Source organism: Hyalella azteca, unplaced genomic scaffold, assembly GCF_000764305.2.
Source record: "Hyalella azteca isolate HAZT.00-mixed unplaced genomic scaffold, Hazt_2.0.2 contig13457, whole genome shotgun sequence".
Classification (NCBI taxonomy): Eukaryota; Metazoa; Arthropoda; class Malacostraca; order Amphipoda; family Hyalellidae; genus Hyalella; species Hyalella azteca.
The window spans coordinates 609498-621317 of record NW_025943380.1 but is presented as its reverse complement, the minus strand read 5'-3'; the positions used below and the strand labels follow the sequence as shown (position 1 = coordinate 621317).

The following is an 11820-nucleotide window of genomic DNA, read 5'->3' as shown; positions in this document are numbered from 1 at the left end:
TTTACATCGGTCGTATTGAGTCATCAGCTGGAAACGCGAGCAGCGCTTCAGTGACCATCCCAGCATTAAACTCTTGCCTTCACCTCCTCCGCTGTAGCTCCTTGTTAATCTAGGTTTTATTCATGCTTAGTGTATTTAAATCTTTTGAAAATTATGATTTTGATTATTATACTTGCTTGCTTTCCGCCTCTGCGCTTAGATCTCCAGTTAAGAAAAAGCTAACATCTCGGTAACAAAGGCTCGTGGAAGGAAAAACTCACTTTTTTCTGCTGAAGACAACTATTTTTTTGTGAATTAATGCTGACAAATTCAAATTAGATCATTTTCCATTCTGAGTGCCTTTCATTATCAAAACATAATACTTTAATACCGAAATAATAAAAGAAACAGCGAAGTGGGTGTAATTTCACAATGCGCTATTGTCGTACACTAAGAGCTTCCGTAAGAGGCGGTGGCGCGGCCACTTTAATGCGACTGCTTTGCATTCGCAATGAGACACTTCGAGCAAATCCAGGCCATCAGCGATGCAGTGCTATGCGGCATGCCAGGCATTGACCAAAACTGAACACCAATGCTATGCCATGGCTATGGAGCGAAGACTAAACTCCTCAATCCTGATCCCTCCAGGAAAATGGCGTTGAAACAACGTTGATTTCGTTGAAACAACGTTTAATAACGCCATTTCAACGTCAGAAACCTGGTGGATTAGTAGTACTGGCATACCGCTACGCGGTATGCCAGAAATTAACCATACTGAGATCTTACGCCATCCCGATAATTGCAGCGTAGGCTAAGCTTCTGCTGAACGCCTATGGTCCTTGCTACGATGCGCGGTAGGGTGAATGCCGTGGAGAACCAATTATAATTTAGCAATACTCGTCTCTAAAACATCAAAACAACGTGAATAGATTAAAATATTCTGAATTTCATCCATGAAAATGTCCTCTTCGTGTCACTCTACGTTGAAAGATCTGAATCAATAGAGTAAAGAACGAAGCTTCAAGTGCCTAAATTCTCAATTTTTCAGTTACATTCTATAATTATGTACCGTGAACAATGGCTTAAACTATGGTGGGCTTAATGAATTTGCTCTCACAATAAAAAACATGTATTGTTCCTGTAGGTATTTTTTCAACAGTTGAGCTTCACAACGCAACTCAGCAAAAAAAAAATTTTTACACCAATATAATTTTCTGGCATGCAAACATGAAAATTTCGTTTTTCAAACGCTCGGACATCCTGGATTGTAGCTTCGTGATGCAACTTAGCCACGGAAGGCGTCTGTAATGAGGTGTCTAGGCAGGAAAACTTCTGGCAATGCGTTTATTCTGGAGTGATGGCCTAACTTTTGTCTACTTAATGATAGCAGCTCAAAAAATGAGCGTTCTCGTGGTACAATCCCTGAAGTTCATCAAGAAACGTGGACAAACACGAAAAGTTCCCATTTCTGGAGATTGCTCATTGAGATTAAATTTCGCTTTCTGATGTGCGGGTTGCGGTGGTCATTTTAAGGGAAGTTTTGTGACCTTCTGGCCTAAATTTTTCCCCTTGAAGCCAAATTGCATTGTTCCTTCGAATCATTTTCAGCATTCCTTCAAGACTCAGTTAAGAAAGACAGGCTTCTATAAACAATAGCCATGCAGAAAACTTCTCATTATTATAATCAGCTATTTTCACTCGAAGGAACATAAGATGAAAAAAATTTCCTAAAAAAACGAGTTCAAAATTATCTTCGGAACTGTAAAAACAATCTTTCGAAATTTACCAGACGCAATTATCTACCAGTTCCATTATTTATAGTCCAACCTAAAACCATCGCTGATTTTCTAAGCTGCAATAAAATTCCAAATTTACACGAAAACAAAAAAAAATCGAATGCCAACTCGTTTTCCTCTGCAAGCGCCGCAATTACAATTGACCAAATTCACTAACTTTTTTCCTGTGAACAGCAAACCAAGGAGGGATTGTGGCCGGCAGAGCTCAACAGCGACGACGTCTTCAACTCTCGGACTGAAAATAACCGAGAAGCAAAGTCATCCAAAACGCCGTTATTAAATATTTGAAAGGGAACTTTGGCTCTGAGATACAGTTGCTGAATTTTTGAGCGGCTTGGCGGTCCTCAAAGAATCTTCAGATTTTTTGGGTGAAATATTTATTAGGAAAAGAAATTTTATGGGGTGAACCATTTATCGGGAGTTGATGTTTTATGGGGTGAAACACGTATTTGGTAAGAATTTATAAAGGTAAACCATTTATTGGTACAATATGTTTTATGAGGTGAACCATTTATTAGGATAAGACTTTTTAGGGGCTGGCCCGTTTACTGGGACTATATGTTTTACGGCGTCAACCATTCAGTGGGCAGGAGATGTTATATATATGTGGTGACTCATTTTTTGGGACAAGATGTTTACTGGGGTGAACCATATATTGTGCAAGACTTTATGAGGGTGAACTATTTATTAGGACGAGACGTTTAAACAAATGAATACCTGATTTAACTATTCTGTTTAGCTGCCCGGTACGTGAAAATTTGAGCTTTGTAAAATAAGAAGATAAATGTAAACGAATTAATTTCATTTAATATTGGGGAAAAAATTATCTCCATGTTAATGATGTCCGACATAAATTAAACGAGTTCCTGCTGGCTCAACGTTGCATTTAATTCCTTTTCTCGGCCTTTATCATTAGCAAAAAACTATGTAGGTTTGATATGTTCACTGTGTTGTGTGATGAACGCTTCTGTCGTACAGGTGACCAATATAACTACAGGATAAAGCATCGATTTACTCCACGGTATTATAAGGTGGGAATAAATTTGTTATTCTAACTCTTGTAATGCCTTCATACTCCAGAGAAATCTTGTAATTATTTTTTTTAATTTGGATGAGCGTAATTCATTTTTATGCTGCTACAAAACAAACGTTTTAATTAGAATAGAACAAGTTTCTCTCAGCTATGTAACAAGGCAGACTTTGCATTCGAGCCGGCGAAATCGAATTCATTAATAGTTCCGGGAGCAGAAAATCGTTGAGATGTAGTCGATCCTCCTACTTGCACGCTCGTCTTTGAGATTGGAACCTATAAGACTTTCGGCACGGTTCCTTGAAAAATGTAATTTCAATCCACGACAGATTGCCATCAAGTTCTCGACTCACAGTCATCAAATGATGGCTGTCATTGTATTGGGGCATGAATTTTGTGATAGTTGAGAATCAAAGTGCTGGCGTTCAGCGTTTTTCCCGTAAATCAGACAAAATCTATTATAAGTAGTTAAAACAAGGGAACCAAATAACAAATAACAAACAAATAACTAGCTCACTAAGTACTATTAACTTTCCTCACTCGACAAGAACTTGATTCAATCGCCGGTCATTTATCAGAACCTATATAGTGTAGTGTACATTACAGGCACATACGCGCGTCTCTGCAGCAGAGAACAGCCAGGGAGCAAGCATTGCAACACCGGTCGTTGTAGGCGAGTATTGTAGCGACGGTCGTTGAAGGGCAAGTATTGTAGCGTCGGTCGCTGTAGGGCGAGTATTGTAGCGCTTGTCGCTGTAGGGCAAGTATTGTAGCGCCGGTCGCTGTAGGGCGAGTATTGTAGCGCCGGTCGTTGTAGGGCAAGTATTGTAGCGCCGGTCGTTGTAGGGCAAGTATTGTAGCGCCCGTCGTTCTATAGCAAGTATTGTAGCGCCGGTCGTTGTAGGGCAAGTATTGTAGCGCCGGTCGTTGTATAGCAAGTATTGTAGCGTCAGTCGTTGTATAGCAAGTATTGTAGCGTCAGTCGTTGTATAGCAAGCATTGTAGCGCTGGTCGTTGTATAGCAAGTATCGTAGCGTCAGTCGTTGTATAGCAAGTATTGTAGCGTCAGTCGTTGTATAGCAAGCATTGTAGCGTCGGTCATTGTAGGGCAAGTACTGTAGCGCTTGTTGGACGGTGCGAGATTCAGGTGGAATGCAATCATTTAATGGCATTGGCAGTGCGCTTGACTAGCTCACCAAGAGCTCGAGCAGCCTTGATGCAGGATTCTTGACTCTTGAGGTGAAGTTTAATTCCATTGAGACAGACGCCCTGAAGATCAATCCATGAAGGCAGCTAATGTAGTCTTTCTGTTGAGCATATCAATCGCTACTTCGTCCTTCGATCAAACATTACGCTAATTGCTGAAGTCATCTTTGCGAGGTTCTTTCACCGGCATCCACTTGTCGAAAAAGATTCGTTCAAGTCTAGTCACCTTTTCCTTTGAACTTAACGATCCCGGCTTCTCTTTCCAAGCTCAGTTAATTTATGGGACCTACATTTGGAGTGCACGTGTCACTTTGATTTAGGATCTGATGCTATTTAACAGTGCTCCTGAACCAACTGATGATTTTGTTACTCATCCTTACTAGCTTAATTATGTTAATCAGTCGTGTATAATGAAAACAAATTGTTGGCTGGAATTTATTCGCACAAAATAATGGATGGAATCGTGGACACACCAGACCGCTGTCCGCTGCCCCGCGGTAGCTTGTCCCACCCAGCCTCCTTAGACCTTCGACTGTACGAAACGAAATGAAGAAATAGTTTAAGAAATCAAAGATGACTTGAAATTTCAGTGAATTACAATTAAATTCGTCAAGATTAAACGCAATAATCCTATTTATTAATATTCTGTATTTTTAAGAAGTGTAATCGATTAACGCATTTGTTCTCAGGTGCCACACCTGTTTCTAGGAAAATGTGCCGAACGGGCACGAATACAAAATTATTATTTGCAAAATATTATTAGGAAAATTGAAATAGAAGCTTATGTTTCTTCCCGACCTACAAAAAATAAAGTGGCACTTATCGGCAAGCCATTTGTCGGGGCTCACCTGAACACGAATGGATTGATTGAAATGGACGAATGGACACAAGATTGAACTTCCAATAAAAATGAATATTTTTGTCCAACACAAAAATTTAGGTCGAGTCCTGGTTTGCCTGAGCATATATAACTAACGCGCCGTCGTTCTTTTTGTTACTTACTGTAAAGAATTTATTTTCTAAAAGAGGGTAATATTTCGTATCTAACAGTTAAAAATTAAATTGCGCTTGTTCATGAATCTATTATAAAGGTTCACCTTAGCGTTGATTCCCAAGACTCCATCGTAATTTTTCTCTATTCATTCTAAAGGTTCAACTTAAAGAAGAGACCAACATTTTTCCTCCGAAACCCCCAAAATTAAGTTACACATGTTCACTATCTCCATTATGAAGACTGACCTAAGCATGGTAGGCCAAGACTCTGTCGTCATTTTTCTTTATATTTTCTGAAGGGTTAACTTAAACAAAAAACTTATATTTCTCATTCAAACCCAAAATTAAGTTACACATGTTCATTATCTCCATTATGAAGGCTGACCTGAGCATGGATGGCCAAGACTCCATCATCCTCGGAAGTGAGGATCTCAATGTATGCGGTTCCGTCACTGCCGACCGTGACGCTCTTGCCGGTACACGAGCCTCCAGATACGTTGCCAGAGATGACGTCACAATACGTGCCCGCAGGCAGGCAAGTCTGGCAACGATGTTAGTCGATGTTGTTATGTTTGAGAACAGTTATGAATTTAAATGGAATTTTTTCACCGGGACTTAATATGAATTACCACCTGTTATGTGAACCGAGAACATATTTTACTAATTTTTATACGTGCAGATAACATTTTCCAAATAGATTTTTGGTTAGTTTAAGTTCACAAATGAATATTATTATGTTTAATTTAAACTTTTAATTCAAGGCAAATCAAGATCATCAAAAAACTTACATATCTTGCACGATCGTTGATATAGTCAATATTATATATAATGTGTCTGTAGAATACTTCAAATTAATTGTCCGTTATTAATAACGATGGAAATTTTTAAGCATGCTTTGGGAGACTGAAATTTAGTATAAATTTCCTTTATTTCCATTCCATGTAAATTATAAATAAATGCTTATTTCCGTTTGGTGAAAGTATTTCCTCGTAGGAGATGTATTGGTCAGACATAATAATCATCTGAGCCATTTTCCTTCAATAGCAAGGGCGTAATTTTTGAAGAAAAATGGCTCAGATGATTATTATGTCCGACCAATACATCTCCAAAGAGGAAATACTTTAACCAAACGGAAATAAGCATTTATTGATAATTTACATGGATTGGAAATAAATAAATTTATGCCAAATTTCACTACGCCAGGGCGTAATCTTCTTCAATCAAAACAGGGCGTAATTTTTGCAGCTGTAAGCGCACAAATGTATCCAGACGGCTTTGTTATATTGAATGACTCGTTACCATTAACTATATTGAACGTCTTTCTAAATTATATTAATCTATTTTTCATTTTAAAAACTATTTTAATAAGCCAATTCTATTTCACAGCTAACACGTAATATCATTAATAGGTAACGTTCCAGTTCCATGACCCTGTCAGTAATCATTACGCCGGGCAGCTTGTAATTAGCAGCTTAAGAGATTAATCACCTGGAGAGTCTGCTTGAGGTCATAGCTCTCGTTGTTGATGGCCAAGAAGCCTTTGTTGCCGCGGCAGAAAGCTATTTGGTTGTTGCCGTTGTCCCACCAATCGTTCGAGTCAGTCCCTAGAAATATATTTCCGAATACATTACAAATTTTTCATCCATTAATAAAACGCTGCAGAAATAATTGCCTGAATTATAAACGTGAAGAAAATATACCAAAAAAATTGAGAGTTGTACTTTTTTGCAGTGGAGCTTCATCTTCGGAAAATCTCTGCTTCGGTTCCTGAAAATGATGGTTATGAAAATACGGTATATTTGGACACCTTCAGTGCTCAGATTTTTATTGTTGCCGAGCCATTAACCAAAGATGCTTTCCTGTTAACCCTACCTTGATCATGTTGGTATCTAGATACTCACCGTAGGTAACTTTCCCGAACTTGATAATGTTGGTAGCTACTCACCGTGGACGACTTTCTGAACATGACCATGTTGGTAGCCACTCACCGTGGACGACTTTCCTGAACATGACCATGTTGGTAGCTACTCACCGTGGACGACTTTCCTGAACATGACCATGTTGTAGCTACTCACCGTGGACGACTTTCCTGAACATGACCATGTTGGTGATCTGCCGCCAGCGATGCTCGCACACCCAGTCTCCTTGGCAGGCTCCGTCGGCCCCAAACGTGGGAGAGATGATGTTGTAGTTGCTATCGTGGGGCGGCCCGATCCAGTCGTTGTTGTCGTGGCCGTTCTGGATGTCCTGGGGCCAGTTGTAGGATGACATGATCCTCGTGTAGCCGTAGGGCCAGCCAAGGGTGAAAGCCGTGGCCATCTTGCGGAAAATAAATTTCATTCGAATTATAGTCAGTCTATTACGTGTCATCCAAGCTCTCTATCAGGTTACCAGTGTTAAGAGAGATATCAATTTGATTTTTCTCTTTACGAATTTGAACACATACGATTGAAGAACAATTTAGCATTGAAGAGAAGGTGGCCAAAAATTACATGACCATGTCAAAAATAAATTATAATGAAGTCATGATACGTTTTTTCCAAAATTATCGAATTTTGAAATCACTTTGACTGAATTACATCCCTTGACCTTCAGCAACACATGCTAAAAAAAATTATAAGTGAACACAGAAATAGAATTAACTAACGGGTATGAACCGATGTATTCACTTTAATCTGCATCCAAGGATTCCGTTGGGAAATTAGAGGAATATATGGTTATCGCAACAGTACCAGTTACTGAATTGTTTTCTGGAAGTTACCTTGTACCATCTGGGGGTGCGGAAAGTAAGAATTTGGTCTCCGCCGCCACCATGTCCTCTCTGGTTGTCGTGGTTGTCCACAAAGACCAGGGAATAAGCCCGGGGCAGGAAGCCCCAGCCCTCGCCGAAGTTGCTGAGGTACGTGAGCTTGTTGTTGCCACGGAACGCAGAGCCGAGACTCAGGCCGTACTTGAACTCTGTCACGCGACCGAGGCCGGTGTACTGAGAGGCTGTCACCGGCTCGCCGCCTGGACACAATATACACATGTACCATATAATATATCTATTGAACAATAATATATCTATCGAACATGGTTCGTGTAGAATTATGATTCATGTAAAATGAATGTGGATGAAAGTGGATATATGTGAATGAGTCAAGAAATAATTCAACTTGGTAATTTTTTTTTTTTTTTTTTTTTCATTACCATTACTTGGTAATGAATTTCAACATTGAAACAACTATAGCAATGGAAAGACCTCGCGAATTTCTCGGTATATTATTAAATTATTGTTAACAGGGAGTCAGTAATAAGGACGGCCTTCATTCATTATTTTACATGAGTGGGAGATCATCAATTCCAGCAGCTGGAGTAGAGTAAAGGTGACACACCTTGATCAATGACCTCCTGGAAGATCATGGGTCGTGATCCAGCTGGGAAGTAATTCGTGTTGAGGTCGTTGAGGCCGTTGAAGATCACATCCAGATCCCCAGGCCACATGTGTTTGCAAGCGTCCACTCGGAAGCCAGCCACTCCGATATCGATGAGGTGGTTCATATAGCCCATTATCATGCTTCTCACGTATTCTGTACCTTGGTTCAGGTCGTTCAGACCTGACAGCTTGCAGTTCCTAACCTGTAATTATATAAACTGTACGTTAACGATCGTTTAATTACTTGAGCTTTGCCGTGAATGATCGTGGAATTATAGGAACTGAACGTGAATGAACATGATGAACTCTCGTGAACTTTACTGAACTCAATCTCTCAGTTGAGTTTCATATTGGAATGACATAATTTTCGATGTCAAATCCTTTTGAGATGAATTTGTAGGACGAGTTCACGCTGTCTAATTTGAAGCATCCTTTCCATACCTGGTTGGCATCCTGGTAGTTTTCAATGCTGCCAGAGCCGCTGTTGCAGTTGCCGTCATTGAAGTCGAAGCCCGAGAACGGCACTCCAGGGTAGTCCTCCGACCCTGAGTCGAAACTGCTGCCACCAACGCCTGGGGTACCAGAGGGCCAGCCACCCGTCATGTGGTTGATGACTGCGTCGGGATATATTCTGGCAACATGTCAGTTTTTATGAGAATTCATTTTTATGGTGAGTGTTCGTAGTTTCAGCACATTCAAGCTCTGATAATAATTGAATGCAAAACTTCCAGTGTGTTACATGACATCAAATTTTTGTTTCTGGTCAATATTCCACAAATGATTGATTACTACACAAAAATAGAGATAGATTTCAAATATAATTACAGGAAAAAACCGCCTTTACTTCAGTGATTATGTAACATCCATAAATTTCATGAACATTCGTGAAACATAAACCCTAACTCTTTGTTATTTCGAACCTTAGAACTTATTCTTCAGAGAAAATTTTAGTCCTTCGTCAGATTCTGAAACAAATTCAATTCTCTGACACCGGACACTGTCACGAAAATTGTTTCCAAGGGGACAAGTCCCAAATATGAACTTATCTCATTTACCTGACGCCGACAGCATTGCAACGCTGGACCATGTCTTTGAATGCGTTTTCATCACCAGATCTGGAGACAATTTTGTAGGAGACAGGCTGGTAGCGCTCCCACCACGGCCTCTTAACCACGTCTTGCATCGCTACGACGTACTCGTTGGGTGGAGACGTCTGATGAGGAAGAAAAACGGGAAAAGATGAAACATTTTTTGCTTCTATGAAACAGATTATATTCATCCTGAAAATTCCAAATGATTCTGCGGGTTTTGCGTTTAATAGCAATAGCTTAATAATATTTCACCGACTAAAATGTTTCAAATTATAGATTTTGTTTACTGAGAAACTTGTATTTTGGTTTACTATAATTAATTAAGAAGCTAAATCGACATTTTTACTCTCGGTTGTGAACATCGCACACGATTTAGTGTAGTCCCTCCTTGACACCGGCTACTGGAGCTCTCACCTGAACACCTGCGAAGCCTTTAGGTCCGAGGAAGTTCTCGCACTCCGCGGCAATGTCCGCCCACTTCCATTCGAAGAGATGTACGATCACCTGCAGAAATTTATTATTACGTATAAGCTAAAAATAATTCTATTGTTATAATACATATATGATATCAGTTGAGAGACTGGTGGTGAATCGTTCCAAGATGAGTCACTGGAATCGTAATAATTTATTAACTAGCAATTTGATTCTTTCATGCAATTTACAAAACTATTTTCAACATTGAATTGTGTTTATCTATTTTTATCTAATAGATAATCTATTTTATCTATCTATTTTAATTGTGTTTTATCTATTTTTATGTGTTGAAAATAATAATGGGTTCATAAGATTACTTACAGCTCAGGAGTATACTTTGATTAAATGAAGTGCATTATTTTTTAACATAATTTAGTGCCTTAGTTTCAATTCTATATTTAATTTTGATAGTTAATTATAGTTATAGTATATACTATTATACTATACTATGCTATATATTATACTATTATAATTATAATAGTATAATAATTATTAAGATTATACTATTATACTATATATACTATATATTATATAAATTATATTATAGTTACTTCTATAGTTAATTTTAAGTAGCACAATATGCGGGATAAAAAAAAACTTACCTCTCCGTTGTCAGAGTTGGAGTCCCACTGAGCGTTGGCTGCGGCGACACAGAGCAGCAGCAGCGCTGCCGTCACTGACAGGCCTTTCATCTTCATCAACACCGCTCCTTGAAATAAAATTATGTACTTTAATATACAGTGATAATAAATAATAATGTCAATAATAATACTAATAATACCAACAATAATTCTTATCATAAAATAATAATAATAATGGTAATAATAATAATATTAATAATAATAATACTTAACCTATATGCTTCAATCTTCAAAATTCTTCAGGATCAGTCTTTACCGTCAAAAATAGAGACAAATCGAATTCTACACTGCACTTCATGTCATGAGGCTATTTTTGTAACGATATATCTAACTGAATAGTCCAAAAGAAAATTATAGATTAAGGTTGGAAATAGGAAATAAAAGAGTATATTTCAGCGGTACATTACGGTAAACGGTATATATTATCAATCAGCTGTTGATTTATGCTCGGAACATCTTATATTAAAATCCCGAACTAATTTGTTAGAAGAACTTACGATAATGTCTTGTCTATTCTCGAAGATAGTTAATGGCATACTGTCCAACAAGAGTGAGTATTTATAGCTGAAAAATCGTGTTATCGCACCAACAGATGTCGATAGTCATGCGAAAACAAGCAGCATAAAATGACCTCTCAGGTGAAGAAAGTGCTCGATGTCATCTCTGATATTCAAGGTAATTTTAATTGCGCATTAGCCGTACTCTCTTGATTGTTACGTAACCGCCAGTCAATTTTTACGATTAAATTTTTTACTTTTTCTTTGAAATGATTCGTCTGGTTAAGGAGCTAGTAATATTATTTATTCGTAATGAAATAAAACAAACTCATACAATTATATTTTGAATGCAATAGTGCGCTAAAGAATAATTTGTTTTAGAATGGTACGGAATCCATTGTGAATTTCTTAAAGAGAATGGCATAGTTTGTTGATGGTTCTTTTCGCTGGCAATTGTGAGAAATTTTAATAAAGTTGTTTTCTTCAAGTGCTTCATGCATATATGTATAGCCTGAACCCTGGACGAAATAACTCGAAACTAACGCATACATCTTTTTAAATACTTTGAATAAAATAACGGCAGTATTATTAGTGCTTTTAATAATTGAAAATGGTTAATTTAACCTACAATGTTCTATTCCAGACAAATTATCTATATGCATTCGTAGTCATTATCGGCTGCTGTCATACAATATCAA

The 11820-nt window shown here is 38.2% G+C and overlaps 1 protein-coding gene across 1 annotated transcript; it reads right to left on the bottom strand.

Annotated features, from left to right (window-relative positions):
* Nucleotides 1–4432: 4432 nt before the first annotated feature.
* On the bottom strand, nt 4433–11154 carry LOC108672502 (alpha-amylase 1). The gene is made up of 11 exons (XM_018160180.2): nt 11123–11154; nt 10587–10693; nt 9925–10014; nt 9475–9632; nt 8861–9050; nt 8379–8622; nt 7766–8013; nt 7080–7323; nt 6493–6608; nt 5390–5545; nt 4433–4543 (listed from the first exon to the last, which is right to left on the bottom strand). Exons 2-11 carry the CDS (start codon nt 10680–10682, stop codon nt 4532–4534), a joined length of 1554 nt encoding a protein of 517 aa, XP_018015669.1. The 5' UTR covers nt 10683–10693; nt 11123–11154; the 3' UTR covers nt 4433–4531.
* Between the last annotated feature and the right edge of the window lie 666 nt (nt 11155–11820).